General features: G+C 28.9%; 2 protein-coding genes across 3 annotated transcripts; both read left to right on the top strand.

The window, feature by feature from the left end:
• Nucleotides 1-44: 44 nt before the first annotated feature.
• LOC119668302 (leucine-rich repeat-containing protein 59) lies at nt 45-7,616 on the top strand. Of its 2 annotated transcripts, XM_038077762.1 has the most exons (5): nt 55-355; nt 444-1,537; nt 1,840-1,899; nt 4,131-4,397; nt 6,364-7,612. In XM_038077762.1, exons 2-5 carry the CDS (start codon nt 1,433-1,435, stop codon nt 6,892-6,894), a joined length of 963 nt encoding a protein of 320 aa, XP_037933690.1. In that variant the 5' UTR covers nt 55-355; nt 444-1,432; the 3' UTR covers nt 6,895-7,612. The 2 variants fall into 2 exon arrangements, with proteins under 2 accessions (XP_037933691.1, XP_037933690.1); XM_038077763.1 differs by lacking the exon at nt 1,840-1,899 and having other exon boundaries at nt 45-355; nt 6,364-7,616.
• A 4,698-nt stretch (nt 7,617-12,314) lies between these two features.
• On the top strand, nt 12,315-14,679 carry LOC119672430 (putative alpha-L-fucosidase). The gene is made up of 7 exons (XM_038083476.1): nt 12,315-12,637; nt 12,692-12,833; nt 13,145-13,251; nt 13,322-13,571; nt 13,718-13,944; nt 14,010-14,422; nt 14,479-14,679. Exons 1-7 carry the CDS (start codon nt 12,415-12,417, stop codon nt 14,584-14,586), a joined length of 1,470 nt encoding a protein of 489 aa, XP_037939404.1. The 5' UTR covers nt 12,315-12,414; the 3' UTR covers nt 14,587-14,679.
• Nucleotides 14,680-17,174: the final 2,495 nt, after the last annotated feature.

The following is a 17,174-nucleotide window of genomic DNA, read 5'->3' as shown; positions in this document are numbered from 1 at the left end:
TTTGATACTAGTTTACAGTATATACAGAGATACAATCTTTTATACCAATGGCTTAAATGCAAACTATGAGAGCTGATTTAACATACATATCATTAATATTACTACAGTTTAAAATACAACCCTGTATACGAAAAACAGTCGTACATCTACTTACATCTCACACATTTGGTTGTCAAAACAAAACTCCAGAGTTTCTACTTTTGTTATTGAAGTATCCAGCTAAGTGTAGATTTTGTTTCATTTCATAAATATTTAAATAAGAAAAACGAAAAGAAATTGTTCCATCGTAGCTATTCGCATATCTTTCATCTAACTAAAATAATGACACGAATTTTTTTGGAAACTTCTTGTCTGAGTAAGTACGGCGTTATTTAAAATTTCATTAATTTATGACAAGAATTGCGTATTCTTGTTATTATATATTTTATGTATATTTGTGTTAGATGACTCCCGTATGAAGGTCGATTACGCACGGAATTTAAAAATAAAAGATTTCTTGGAACGTCATCTGTAAACTCAAGTATTCAAATTGTGATTGGTCATATACATCCATCATTCTCGCGTATTGATCTGCCAAATATTATATGCAGTGGGACTTATAAACAGCAGCAAAAGTGTGTGTGTTCTTATATTCAGTAAGACCACATAAAAGTCAAACAAGACAAGTGCATTTTCAGTGGCTCTTTACATCTTTCAAATTTATATTATAAATCAGTGTGCGCGCAAAGAGGTGGAAAACATCTAATCATTTATTGTATGATTGAGTTAAAAAAAAAAATAAAACAGTGACCTCACTTAAATCGCTTAAGCGTTGAACGTCCTGGCATGTAAAAAAGACCACAAACACGAGCGAAAAAGAACAAGAAAAAACAAAACGCCTTTTTTTATGTATGTTTTATATAATGCCAACAAACTAATTCAGAAATAAAATGAAAGACCATTTGTTCAATTAAAATATGTTTAGAAATTTATTTTTGTAAGTGGAACGGTTTGCAGATTTTGCTGAGAAGTTGTCAGCTAACAGAGGTATCTTTAAATAACTTTTTATTTCAATATAATAAGTGGATGTCACCTAATTAAGAATATATTAAGTGACAATATGGCTAGTATATCTGCAATGACAATTTATCGAAAAATAGTTCAATATGTCATTAAAGGCATTTACTTGCAATTAATTTTTTCTGACAAAATTAAGTGCATACTTTTAGAACAAGTTCCACAAAACTTGCTGTCATATTTGACAGTTCTTTCAGTTTTATAATTGCACATCTGTCGGTTTGGGCATTACAATAAACAATCCTTGACCTTCAAAATTGTTTATTAAATTAAACCGGTTTCCTTAAAAGTTAAAAAATAAAATTAATATTAATGTAAAACCAAAGTTTGAAATATATGAATAACAGTCTTGCAAAGCATTTAAATCAACTATATAATGCCGAAAACTGAAAAAGTAAAAGTGAACGTGAAGGACAAGGTTGACGATAACACTTGTGATTTAAGCCTTTGCGGTTTGACGGAAATTCCAGTTAAAGAGATTGTAAGTGAAATTTCATATAAATATAGTTTTTTAAGTGTAACAATTATTGATTGTTTTATATTGAAAAATACTTTAGCAAAATGTTCTCACACCCTTAAAGTTGAGTTTACAGTGCATTTCAGCGTACACATACACAAATAAAGCTTCCATTTTTATATTGCGTATCCTGTATTCAAGTACAACAAATAAAATGAGAGTTTTGGGTTGTTTTTGGGGTTGCTTTTTAATGTTTGCTTTTCATTTCATTTTTAGGCACATAATAAAAATTTTAATTTTGGATCATTTGTTCTTTTCATTTACAGGCATCTTTTAAACGTGTTACTATTTTGGATTTGTCGAGTAACAATATCACATCACTCGGAGTATGTATAACTTTTTACAGATATGTTAATTTTTTTTTACTATATAATTGTCAACTATATCGAAGTCTTTAAATAATGCAACACATTCGGTCTATGCACACTAATCCCAAATTCAAAATATAGTTTTAAAAGTTGTTAAATATGATATTTACAGCATATATACACTTTTCATATAACTCAATCAAGTCAAGAATATTTATTCAAAAACTAACTTATTGTTTCTTTGTGATTTAGTTTTTGAACGGGAAGTCCCAGTCCTTAGTTAATAATCAACATAAAAATATAAATTAAAAGTTTAAATCTCTACCATAATATCTTTCTATTTGATTATCGGATATGTTATTCACTAATTTTTTTTTTAGACAAACTTTAAAAATGTATCTAGTTATGAAGGATACCCACATGACACTGCATGGCTCTAGATTTAGGTTTAAATATTTTTGGTTGGAAATATGTACTTTTAATACATATTTAATACTGCAGGCATTGATCTACATATTGGACAAGTGTAATAGGAACTAGTTGACGTTAAAATATTTGTAACTAATTTAGACTTATAATCTACACTTATATATTGGTACATATAAGATTTTTATTTTCCGCGATTTAAAAAAATCCACGATAGAAAATTAGTAGAAAAATATATGAGTTATATGAGTTTAAAAAAAAAGGTTTATTGAACAATCTTCCGATCCAAAAGTCAGATGGAAAAATAAAAACCGAATATAGAATTTTTTAATCAGTGCATGTAGGAGCTCTTCTTTGCTACATTCGTTAGCAAAAATAAACATAAATTAGTAGTGATCACTAAGCAGTAGTCAGAAAGATCCATATTGAAATTCCCGCATTAAACAAATCAGCTGAAACAGTCGATAGGAAACGAAGAGAACAATTGTTTGGGATAAGAAACGGGTCAGGTCGTAGGTGGGTCGAAATTTGGCTACGAATTGCTTCAAAGTGTGTGCATTAGAGCAGACAAACGAATAGATGACTTTATTGAAAGAAGAGTTGCAGTTGTTAATTCAATAAATTTGTGAAACGTCACAAAAAACTTACCATGGTCTTAATCTTAATAGGACAAGTATTTATAAGGCAAAAATTACGTTCGGCTAATTAAAAAATTTATGGAAGTCCAGTAACTTAATAAATAATTTCAGAATACCAATATTTAATTTCAACGTGAAAGCGATGTTGTTATATGAGTGCTATAATGTGATGTATAATATCGATTCAGGCAAGTATGTAAATACTCCTTACGAAATGCATTACATACCTATATCCACAAAATATTCTCGTCAGAACACATCTCAAATAAAGAATAATGAAGGATCGTAAACATACAACACGCAAAATCCGAGATCAGGAAATGAAAATGGCTCAAAAATTGTAATACAATTTGTGAATCGAATAATTGTATCGCTCAGTAAGCCCTCAAATCAAAACTTTAGGATAGCTGATTATTTGTATACTATTCAAAATCTGGAAAGGAACAGTCGATAGTAGAAGTTCGAAAAGAAGACACATGGCACATAGAATTATACATACGACAGTATCAAACAGAAATATATGCGTTGATATTATGGAAGTTCTATACACCAATGAAAGTTAATAGCGAAGAAAAAAAGACATTTAACACTTTTCCATCAATTATTATCTAACAATAATTATGTAGCTGACACCTAACAGAAATATCTCGATTCTTAAAATCTGTTCATAGAACAATGTTGAATTTTTTATTTGCAAATCCAAAGTGGCAGATTCTAAATTGGTTTACAAATGCCAGCTGTGGATTCCTTTAAAAAAAAATCAATTCTTATAAACCGGCAAAATCTGACAGAGTTCGGTTATGCTCATAGCATAGATGCTATTTGTTATTAAATTTTCTGTTTCACTTTTAATTTTTATTGTAACTGTCTAAACCAATTGTCTTTAAGGACAATTTAAGTAATCTATTTCTACCTAAATTTTTCAGTAAAGCTCAACTTTTCGGTTGAGACAATTGTGACTACAATGTTGTTTTCAATAATCATATTTATCATAAAAAGAAATTATCCTGAAAACCATTAACAAAAACTAAACTGTAACAGAATAAAGTAAACAATTAACTGATTTTAAAATACTTAAATATTGCGTATATAGGTATATACTATGTATCATATTAACTTACAATTTTCTTGGCGATATCTGTTTCATTCTATATAAATAGATTAAATAACAAATTTCTCTTTTAGAATAATTTCACTACTCTTACGCGCCTAGTTAAGTTGGATTTAAGTAAGAACCAACTTAAATCCTTGCCGGAAGAATTTGGAGCTCTTATATTATTACGTCATCTAGTCTTATATGACAATGTTCTAGAGCACTTACCACTAAGTTTTGGTAACTTAACAAATCTACGATATTTGGACTTAAAAGGAAACCCCTTAACAACGTCTTTGGCTAAAGTAGTTGGCTATTGTTTGACGTCTAAAGATTGTCAAGAAGCTGCAAAAAAAACTGTAAGTCTATTTATAACAATTATATGTGCTCAATGTATTCCAAATTCATACTTTATTCATACCTTCGTTGCAGATGAGGTTAAATATATATTACTTTATTATTATATTATTTATTATTATATATTATTATTATTATTATTATTATTATTATTATTATTATTATTATTATTATTATTATTATTATTATTATTATATTAAAAAGTTTATTTGAGTCCAAATATTTTTTTTCTCTTGTGTCATAATATTTGCTTTGTACGAATTTTACAAACTTCATATTCAGATTCTAAAAGAAATGTACATATACAATACATTTCTATGCATATACATTAATACTGTCTAAATTATTAAGTTTTGTCATATGAATATATGAAGTGAAATTCAGCCGTTCCAACCACTTCCAAAATATGTTAATATTTAATTAAATTGCATCTGTATACATATTGTAACAAAAAAAAGTAACCCTTAAAAATAAAATCTATATTGAAATAATTTATATTAAGTTCAATTGATGTAATATAGTTTATTTGAAGTTTTCATGCACAAATTCGTTATATTAATAATTTTTTTCCTTTGTATTAGCCAAAGTACAAACGAAAAGGTCTATATGCAAGTGTTTAATAAGCACTTGCATATAGCTTTCACACTTTTTACAAGTGATGATTAAAAACCGTTACAGAAAATAATCTTTTTAAGTCGTTCCTTACATAATCAGCCTATCATACATCAAACAATGGATGCGTGTTCTATGATTCCCTTTACAAGATTTCAATCAAAGAATTATTTTATCTATTCCTACGAATTGTTATTACCGACAATAGTTTCAGAATAATCATGAATAGCTGATTAATAAAAAATAAAAAAAATTTTTTTTTAAGTTTCGATCACTTTCCTTCAGTCAGCTGTATCGCATAAATAAGTGAATTTTGTGCAATTGCAAATTAATTCTTAAAGTCAAAATTAAAGTCAAAACGCGTATTTCGCTATATATAGTGTGCTATTTGTCACTTTTTTATTGAGAAGAAAATTAAAAACCAATTAATAATAAATAAGTAAAGTGAAAACCGTAATATAAAAAATATTAGGTTGTTCAGAAAGGAATTTCGTTATTTCCCGACAGAGGATGTAATTGTATTTTTTGCACCCAACTTCACACTTAAGCCGTATAATTTTTATATGCTTGGAGAGCTCATATAGCAAGGCTTGTGAGTGAAAAACTCCAATAAAATCTACGCAATAGTTTTTGGTTGGTTTCCCTTTTAAATATGGAGAGCGATAAGCAGCATTTTCGACATATCTTCCTGTTTTACTACAGAAAGGGTAAAAATGCTGTTCAAGCCAGAAAGAAATTGACCGATGTGTATGGAGAAGGTGTGTGGACAGTACGCCAGTGCCAGAACTAGTTCGCTAAATTTCGATCCGGAAATTTGAATGTCGAAGATGCACCACGTTCGGAAAGGGTGGTTGAAGCTGATAAAGACGCGATAAAGGCATTAGTTGATGCGAGCCGACGAATAACAACACGTGAAATCGGATTGAGGTTAAATTTATCAAATTCAACAGTTTATGACCACTTCAAAGGCCTGGGATTATCCTCGAAGCTCGAAAAATGTATTTATTATACGAAAATTGTCTTTCATTTTAACAAAAAAAAACCAAATTACTTTCCGAACAACCTAATAAAAAGTTTAAAAAAGGTAATTCACTTAAAACAAGAAACAATACTATTACTGAAGTACAAGATAAAATTCTAGACCTTATCAATCTTAAAATCTTATTAATTGATCAAGTAATGATAACCAAATAACTAAAATGCTCTTTGCCAACTATTCTTTGTTATTTTGAATGTATATTAGTCATAAAGCACAAATAACTTAATTATAGAAAATTATAGAATGTCAGTAATGAGTATTTTTTTTTTTTAATTTTAAAGAAACACATTCTATTAATCAAATCTTTACATTAATAGATCAAGTTTTTAGCACAAATGCAGCAAGAGGCTAGTAAAGCAACATACGATAAAAAGACGGAAGTTAATTCCGTGGTGCCGTCAGAAGATGCGCAAGAAAATGAATTAACTTTAGAAGTGAAAAATAAATTAAAGAAACAATCGAAAAGAGTTAAAAACAGAAGAAAGAAAACACAAAACAATGCCACCAAAAACATATTGACTGGAGTTAAAAATGAAATATTTGAAAAGCAAAATCCTGTAGTTATTTTGGACAAACTGGTTAAACCCAAAAAATCGAACGGGAACACCAAAAAATTACCGAAAGAAAACAGCACAGCTTTTGTTTCGATATTTATTTTTTTCTTTTTGCTTTTCATCAACATCGGCTTAATATATATTCTAATGTTTAAGCGCCCAGAAATAGCGGAAGCACTTGCCAACTATATACCACCACAGTATCGTGATTGGATTTTGACTAAATCTGAAATATTTCGCTTACGAATCTCCGACTGGATTACAGAGTTTCGCACACCGCCGGAAGAACACTGACGGTTCATATATTTGAAACCATAAATCTCTATACATGAAGCGGTTTCAAATAGAAAAAATACATTAACAAAATATTGTCTGAACACTTGAAATATTTAATCTTGTAAATTTGCATAAGGGAAATTAATATATAAGATATTTTCAATATAAATTTATGCATACAGTTTTGTAAAATCTAGTCTTTAATATTAAAAATTATAAAAGTCTAAATTACACAAATAAGTTAATTAGTATAATTATATATGTATTGAATTCATAATAGAGTTTTGCTCAAAACGCTGCCTAATAATGTGAAATCTAAGTAAAATACATTATACATTAAATACTTATGTGTCAAACTATTAAAACACATCTCTATCGTCCATTAAAGTTAACTAAATAAAATATGAAACAAGAAAATATTCACAGATAAAATTTTGTTAAAACCCAAACTCACCTCAGATATAGCACAATAATCATAACTACTATTTCCAAAACACTACAGTTCCAAAGCAATAAACTAACTTTTATTTTGAACAAATATAAACAGATATTATAATAATTTGCATTTTATTGTAATATAGTAATTAGCAGCTATTAATATTTTTGTACACCATTTTATTCACATTAGCTTCTGTTTCATTGTAAATGCAATAGTTTAGTTTAAATAGACTCTGTAAGAATTTCTTGTGCAATTTTGTTTAATTATGTTAACTGTTGATGATTTATTTATATTTGTTAACATATGTATATGCCTTATTAAATAAGATTTATTGCCGTCATACATATTTTATGAACGAATACTCATTTTGTATCAGAAGTTTTAATAAATGTTTGTTGTCATGAAACATAATTTATGTAATTATATGTAATTATATTAAGTCATTTAAGTACGTGAAATATCATGTTTGTAACACTTTTTATATTATAAATTCATGGTAATATTCTTTAATAGACTTTGGTTAGTCCTTTGTAAATTTAAACTAGTGTGTAAAATATTTACAAATATTGTTTTCATAAAATATGTACGTTCGATGTTGCTTAATTTACGTTCTTTATGAAATCGTAACTGATGGTACCAATTTGCATTGGTCTTATAAGTTGCTAATCAGCAAACATTTTATTGTAAATTTTTCTTAAAAGTACATAAACTGAATTAAATAAACTAATAAATAAGCTATTTAATTTATTCAAGGCGTTAACATTATTTTCTTGCTAACATTTGAATAAATTTTAAATTAAAACAATTAATATTAAAAAAAATGTTAACAGTAAAAATTTTGTATTCATTGAGATCTTCTGTCAATATTAACAAAGAACTATATTATATATTTCACAGAAGACATGAAATTTTTTAAATAAATGAGATAAAAATGTATTTTTAGATTTTCTACTATTATTCATTGATATAAAAGCTTTAGGAAGCATTTACCATATCTGGACTATATGTTTTTAATGGCACAATTTTTTTAAACACCCTAAATACTATTCGTATTCGTATTCGAATTTACAAAGTATTTGAAGAATCAGAATATTCGAATAGTAAACGAAGTCTTCGAAGTTGGAAGTAAATTCGAATTTTTTGTAAATTTTTGTTCTCGACTTTTTCACTGCACTTAAACTTCGAAGACTTCGTAAGCAAAAGTTGAAGTGAGAGCACAAAATTCAAACAAACGCGCATCACACAAGTTATTTGAGGGATGAAGGCATTTGCTTTGTTTTTATGGTTATGTTTTTTTTTGATATTTTATGCCAAAAATTATATCCGTGTTGTTTGTAATGTTTGTTTTATTTTATTTTATTTTATTTATTTTATTACATATTATTAAATAAAAAATTTGCCTTTTATATAACTTATATTTATAATTTATGTTAAAAAAATTATATTTATGAAAATTTTAAATATAATATAAAATACATATGTAAGAATATGAAAATATTGATATTTTTTTATGGATTTTATTAGTAATGGAAATTTTATAAAAGTTTTCATTTTTCCTTTAAAAAAGAAATCACAAATTAAAACCTTAAAAATTAGTTTTAGAAAAAAGCTTTTTTATTTTTAAAATACTCTCGAGGTATGAAATGCCTAACGTAAGTGGAACTAAGATTTAGAAGGTACCACGGAGGTCAGGGCTCACTAAAGTTTCCTGGGTAAAACCGTATTCATTCCTTTTATTTGATAAGGGTTACATTTTCTAATCGAGAGATGTGACCCAAAAAAAAGCAAAGGTTTTAAATAGGCCTCACTTTCTTTCAAGTGGGAAACTACAGCCATAGTCAAAAGTATTTACACAACGAAAGTTTTTGTACATATTGCAAAAAAACATGTTTTTATTGTTGTTGTTGGACATCAGTTGCAAAAAATTTTTTTGTTGTCACTTAGATTTATTTATGCAGAACCAAATAAAAAATGAATTGGAAAGATAACTGTTCATTTGGCATAAATATAAGCAACTGCGCTGATGCTTAGTAGTAGTCAAAAATATTTACACACATTTTTTTTGCGGCAAAAGTATTTACACAAAACGTTAATTTCATTTTCTTTTTCTTAATTGATGAATTTTTAAAAAATTTTTTTATTTTTATTTAATTAATATAATTAATATTTGGTTACACCACCTTTGGCATCAATAACTGACCGCAACCTAGCTGGAATTGATCGAATCCAGTTGCGAATCAATTTGGACCGAATATTCGCTATTTCAATTATGCTATCACCACCATTTGAATTTTTATCAATAGTATTTTGCTGTTTTATGAAATCTTAACCATATTCAATGACATTAAGACCAGAGCTCTGTGCAGTCTATAAAAAAACAGTAGGATTTAACTCTTTTAAAATTGAATTAAGTCCACATCCATGATGACATGGTGCATTGTCATGTTGTAGAACCCAGTTATTGATTGGAAAAGGTCTATTTTCTGACGTTAAGACATGGTTGTTTAAAATACCAATATAACCGGACTGATTTAAGGTGCCATTTTTCGGTATCAAATCTCCAAATGCATTGTATGATAGACATTCCAAAAACAAAACCGTACCACCTTCAAATCTATTGAGTGGCTGCACTGCTTTATGCTTTTGGCGTTGTCGAAAATGCATGGAGTGGTTATCAAATGAACCCTAGAATTGAAATTCAGACTCATCTGTTCATAACATATTGTTTCGAAACTGTATAGGTTACTTAAAATACTTTAAAGCAAATGAGAGAATATTTAATAAAATCGTTAGAGTAATATTGACTATTTTGTGCACCACATAGGTATTGATATTAATATTTTTCCACCTGCGATGTAGTATAGCATCACTAATAATCTTGCCAATCAACATTTCCGATGATGCTGCTATTTTGCCAGAACTTATTGTAGGATTTTCTACGACTACTCCTAATAATCATGTGCATTCCCTTTGATTCATGGGAGGTTTCCGCTCAGTTCTCTTCAAATTTATTAAATTTTTGCATATGTTCTTATTTTTATCTAGATTTCACATCGTTTTATGTAAAATTTTGCATAACTTTAATAAATTCGTCGCAGAAATCCCACTCTTATATTAGGTGCCAACCTCAGATCGAATTTCAACTGATAATTCCTTGGTTTTTATCATTTTCCTGAATAATTTCTGAAATTTTGAAATCTCTAAACTTGTGTAGTTTGTGACAAAAGCCAACAACTGCACTTACTTAAAGGAAATCCTACAATAAATGCTAATTATTGTTTTGTGTAAATACTTTTGACGCAAAAAAAATGTGTGTAAATACTTTTGACTACTAATAAGCATCAGCGCAGTTGCTTATATTTTTGTCAAATGAACAGTTATCTTTCCAATTCTTTTTTTATTTGGTTCTGCATAAATAAATCTAAGTGACAACAAAAAAATTTTTTGCAACTTACGTCCAACAACAACAATAAAAACATGTTTTTATGCAATATGTACAAAAACTTTCGTTGTGTAAATACTTTTGACTATGGCTGTATATGTGAACATATAGCTTTAATTGATATCGGTGGAATTCCTTAAAATTCAAAGAAGAGCATTGATTGGACATTATACCGATACATGTATTAGGAGCACCGTGATATTAAATCTTAACGAAGTGTAATCACGTTAAAAAACTATAAACGGTAAATAAATGGTAGAAGGCACGGCTTATATCCACATCTTTCAAAACTGATTGCTTTTTCACTTCGCAGAATATATTATGCATCTTCTTATTGCTAACCTTCCTATAGCTGCAGTATACAGCCCAAAAGTCATACCGTTGTGTAAGAAAGGTTGGGAGTACGCCTATAGTAATTTTTTAAGCAACACACTCAAGAAACAAAATTAATGTTTACGAACAGCCACCAATTTTCTAAGAGAAAAAAGCTCAAATGAATTAGTTAAGGTTCTAACTATCCTGTTAGGAAAAAGAAGCTTTTACGTTGCCCCTTCAAAGAAAGCAAATTTTCATGAAACTAAAAGTACTAAAACTACAAGTATCGGCTGAAGATCCTTACAGGAAACTAGTATGTACCTTGGAAAAAGAAAAAAAAAACAATTTTATTTATATCAGCTGAAAAGCAGCAAAGGTCAAGAAAATGAGCCAGGTCTAGACATAGGGAAATTTCAATCGACTTTAGAGGAAAAAAGTTTCATGGTCATAATACATTAATAATATCATAAAGAGAGAACGTATCCCACAGTTGAGTTAAATTATGGCGAAAGCAAGCTTAAAAAGGGGAAGTTGATCCGATATATTCTTCAGAATATCTACTTCGCAGGAAAATTAGTGTTGAGCAGCCACATAAGCAAAGAAAACTAATAACATACAATGCCTAAATTGTAACGAGTAGGGTCACGGTAAGACCTGTTGCAAACTCAACAGTATATGTGCATATAGAAGTTACTAAAAATGTCTACTAAGATGAAATTTTCAGATTGGAATTTAAGGTAATAGCTCAAGTTCTGTGAGAGGAATAACAACATAAGGTGCAAAATTACGCACCGGTTTAATATAATACCATGAACTCATTACCGTCCAATGAAAAGCAATAAGAATTTGCTTACTAAGTCCGTTCGAATAAAGCGATGCGAACGTATTGATCCCAAAGAAATCGCACAGTTACGACAATTTCACGTATAAATATATATTTATACAATATGTACATCTGTCATTGCTCTTCATATATGTAAAAAGTAGATAGTATGCTTCTATGCTTTAATATTGCTTCTGTTAATATTGAAATCAGGTTTTTGATAATCGAATGAAATTTTTACATATATGCTCGATAAGGGGATAAAATTGTATTTGAAAATTGAATATAAAATTTTTCATTGATTAAAATAATATTTCGCTCCCTTTTAAAATAAAAACGTGAAACCGTGTGCTGATTAAGTCATATACAAAAATCGGTTTGCACTCAGATTTGCTCTCGTATCTTAACAGTATACTGAAATAGATCAGTCAACATTCTGTTTTCAGCGTGGAAGCACGAATAATTTGATCGTGCTGCATTAAAAACAAATAAATCATTTTAATATTAAATCTAATAAATATGATTTCAAAGTGCAGCCGGCATCTTATCAATTTAATATGTTTGTTTTTATTACATGTGAGCTATGCTAAATCAACTATTAAATACGAACCCAACTGGGAGAGTCTCGATAAGCGGCCACTTCCGAACTGGTACGATGAAGCTAAAGTAGGCATTTTTCTACATTGGGGTATATATTCAGTGCCGAGTTTTGGCTCTGAATGGTTCTGGACGGATTGGATAAGTTAGTACTCATTCATTAAAAAGTAATTAATAATAGTGATACAGATATTTACAGATCTTAAATATCCGAATTATGTGGATTTTATGAAACAAAATTATAAACCGTTCTTTTCATATCACGAATTCGCAAGCGATTTTACCGCCGAATTGTTTAATGCAACACAATGGGCTCTGCTGTTTGATAATAGCGGAGCAAAGTGAGAATAATACGTAAAAACATTAATAATTATAATTGTTTGGTGATTTAAAACGAGAATAAAGACATTATTAATATAATATTTTGTATTGATCAAGACGTAATACTGTTAAAAAAATATATAATAAATACATGATAAATTATGATATGTAGGAGTTAACATCATTAGAATGATTAAACGAATATTAAATTTTAGATAATGATACAACATACATACATATGTGTATTATCATTATTATCAAAACTATAAAAAACTACAGAAAAATTCGGTATTTATAGATTATTTTTGTTTCATTATTGATTATATTATAGATATGTAGTCCTAACCAGTAAACATCATGATGGCTTTACACTTTGGCCTTCAAAACAGGCTTTTGGGTGGAATTCTATGGATGTTGGTCCTAAACGGGATATTATAAGTGAGTGGTTATTAAATATATTTACTATCAATTATATTTATAGTAACATTATAAATGGATTATATTGCAGAGGAGCTATCTGCTGCCATACGTGAAAAAACTAACCTTAAGTTTGGCCTATATTACTCCTTATTTGAGTGGTTCAATCGCTTATATATAGACGATAAATTGCATATATTTTTACAACAAGACTATGTCAACAACAAAATACGCCCAGAACAGCTGGATTTAATCAAGCAATATCGACCTGAAATTTTGTGGTCGGATGGGGACTGGGAAGCTCCGGCTAAATACTGGAAATCAGAAGAATTTATTGCCTGGTACTGTTAAGTTTTGATTCAAACACCAAATTCGCAAATCCATGGATATATAACAAGAATTACTGAAAAGTTATATATGCATTTACATCTTGACATACATCACAAATACATATAACAACTTTAAACGTAATTTCAACTGTTTTCAGGTTATACAATGACAGTCCCGTTCGTGATACAATCGTTACAAATGATCGTTGGGGTTTTGGTACCTCTTGCAGGCATGGGGATTTCTACAACTGTGCTGATCGTTTTAATCCTGGCATTCTACAAAAGCATAAGTGGGAGAATGCACTTACTTTAGATAAATCTAGTTGGGGTCAACGTTTTGACGTTACATTGGCTGATTTTATGACTGCGGAAGAATTAATAAAAGGTTTTTACCAAAAAAAAAAAATAATTCATCAAATATACTATTATATAAATTTGTATAATTTACAGAAATAGTGAGTACTGTGAGTTGTAATGGAAACGTACTTATAAATATAGGGCCTACAAAATATGGCACCATTTTGCCGATATTTGAGGAGCGTTTACGTGAAATGGGCAAATGGCTTAAAACTAACGGTGAAGCTATTTACGCTACTAAACCTTGGATTTATCAGAATGATTCTGTAACATCGGGAGTTTGGTATACAAGCAAAACTTTGGAAAGTGGAACTATTATAGTATATGCCATTGTGCTGGACTATCCCTACGATACCAATGACATTGATTTGTGTCCATTCGGTAAGCAACTACATGAAAATAATAATATTTTTCTAACAGGACTGGATATGGAAAAACTATTTAATGAAATGGAACACAATATCATTGGGGTGAAACTCCTTGGAATGGAGGATACTGAAATTGAGGTAACAATCACTAGTGTTTTTGTACTATGTTATTTACGTTTATTATTTTCTTGTAGTGGTCAACAAATAAGACGTCTTTTCATATTGTTTTTCCACCTAAAAATCACATCGATAAAAGGCGTTTGCAATATGCGTGGACTTTCAAAATTTCACTTAAAAACTAAAAAATTAATATGAACTTTGTCATTTGTTATATACGTAATTGACAATTTTTATAATTTTTTTAATATAAACTTAAAATTATATGCTTTCAATCTGACAACCTTCGTTTGAGTCAATTATTTTTTTGTGTACTTTTCATCACCATTTTGAATACAATAATATTCTATTGATTATTTTTAATCATTGGCTTTTAACATTTAAATTATTTTAGATAAAATAATTTGTTCTTCATTACATAAATTTTTTTTAACTTTACAGTATATCTTTAAGAAAATTTTCGTTATAAATATTGCAGAGTAAGACTTAAGCAAATGTCTAACTGTATTTCAATTATATGTCATCCAAACCTATACACGTAAATGTCTCATGAGAAAGACGAATAAAACGGTAATCAACATAATAGGTCTGTTCCACGAGCTACTCATAGTAACTTTGAGTAAACACTGTGTATACACAAGTGCGTTCCACCAGCAAATTTTCAAGTATTTTTGTGTAAATTTTACTTCTGTTTTACTCATGTTTTACTATGAGTAGCTCGTGGAACAGACCTAATATCTGACGGTCAATCGTCGTTCTAGCATCAACATCTTTTAAAATCCAGTCAGGAATGTTACATAAATAGTTATGAATATACATAAAACATCTAAATCGTTCTGTTTAAGTCTTTCCAATAGAGTGTGGGTATTTGATTGAAGTATAATAAACACGATATCTTATACATAGAAATCTTAATTATCTCCGAATTTTCAAGCAATGTGAGGCATCACAGTCTTCTTCACGTTCCCATGTTATAAAACACAATTTGATGCAATTTTTTTGGTGGTTTCATCAATGGTGGCAGCTCTATTTGTAACAGGGTGTTGTTTTTAAAATACAACAATTAAAACACAGAGCGATATTTGGTTCTCTTCATTTTTATAAAAACTCTCAGTCGAATACTGAAAATAGTTTGTACATGAAAACAATTGTTATCATGACTGCATATTTTTTAATAAACAATATAATCGAAAAAAGTTTTCGCTATGAAGCATCTGCTTTATGCTTGATCGCAAACTCTTTCGACACCCTACGTACATTAAAAACAAAATTGAAAGTCGAAGTCTTTGCTGTACTCATTTTAACAATATAGTATCTGAAAGTATGAACGAGCAAGCAATAGCAGAGTAGCATTTGGTCACATCTGTTATATTAGACCTACGCATTATAATATTGCCGCATTTCGTGTTGAATGATTGACTTCACCATAGTCAATATTTATTATAAAAATGTTTTAGTAAAAATTTTACTAGTGTGATTTACTTTAACCAGGCTTTAGGTCGTTTGTTTAACAGATTGGAAATTATATTAAACTAATTAATTCATAATACATTATAATTTAATATACATACATATGTACAATTAATTTTTAATGTTATAGATATACGGGTATATTAATAATTTCCTATATCGGTGTATGCGCATAAGGCCATATCCAAATTTATAGATTCGATGTAAAAACATTCAACTAATTCGTTTGATTATTATAACAACATGTTATTTAAAACATGATTTGCATTTTTCTTATCGACGGTAATGTTATGAAATTGTATCTATTTTTGTTTACCGCTCGTAAAAACTACGTATGATTCATAACTCATCGATTAATACTCATGTATATAAATATCATGTGTTGCCTGATGACGTAGTAATTCTCGTTTTGAATGGATTATTTATCATTTCTTTACGAATATGCATATCGCTAGCTAAGCATGTGGGTGCATATAACATGTGTGTGCACTCGAAGCAATCAAATAAAATATTGTTATTTAAAGTACTAGCATTTAGTTGTCTGTAGTTTGCTGAAAAAACGTGCAACTCATTGTGAGTATTCAAAACAAAAGAATTTACTTTTTAAGTTTAAAATAAATGGATAAAAAACTATTTGTACCATGCGCAACCATAATGACGAGAAACTATTTGCACCATGTGCACTGACTACTGACTACTTTTTTCGTTCACACGCTTTCAAATCTCTCTCTCGCTCTCACTCTCCCTCTCTCTCTTATTCTTCCTCTTTTCTGCTTACTTATTTACTTATTTTCCATGCAAACTAGAACGCCATAAATTAAGTTTAAAGGTCCTTATAAAAACATGAACAAATAAAATATATCTCTAACTTGTCTGCGATAAAGTTAAGTGGACAAAGGATGTTAAAGGATACCTGTTTGCTTACGACAAAATATTGCCATATTTCATCAGCAACCCTAATTTCATTTTTGAACTACATATGCCTCTTAAAATTAAAAAAAAGCCGCTATAACAGAAATAAGATTTTTTTTAATATGAGAAAGAGCATTGTATTTCGAGCACAATAAAAATTTAAAACATACATGCAATGCAAAGAGAGTTCTCTGAAATTACTACCCAAAAGAAAATTAAGATGAAATGTTATTTAAATTCCACATACATATATATATTAATTTGATTCGGATTAAACATTTATTGAGATTTGACTTTTTATGCTATGAATTAGTTCTTTAAAAAAGGAATATACTTAATAATAAATTTACATAGGTACATAAAAACATCAGAACCAAAATATATTATAGTA

This window comes from Teleopsis dalmanni, chromosome 1 (genome assembly GCF_002237135.1).
Source record: "Teleopsis dalmanni isolate 2A chromosome 1, ASM223713v2, whole genome shotgun sequence".
Taxonomy (NCBI): Eukaryota; Metazoa; Arthropoda; class Insecta; order Diptera; family Diopsidae; genus Teleopsis; species Teleopsis dalmanni.
This window is presented reverse-complemented; position numbering and strand designations above follow the sequence as displayed.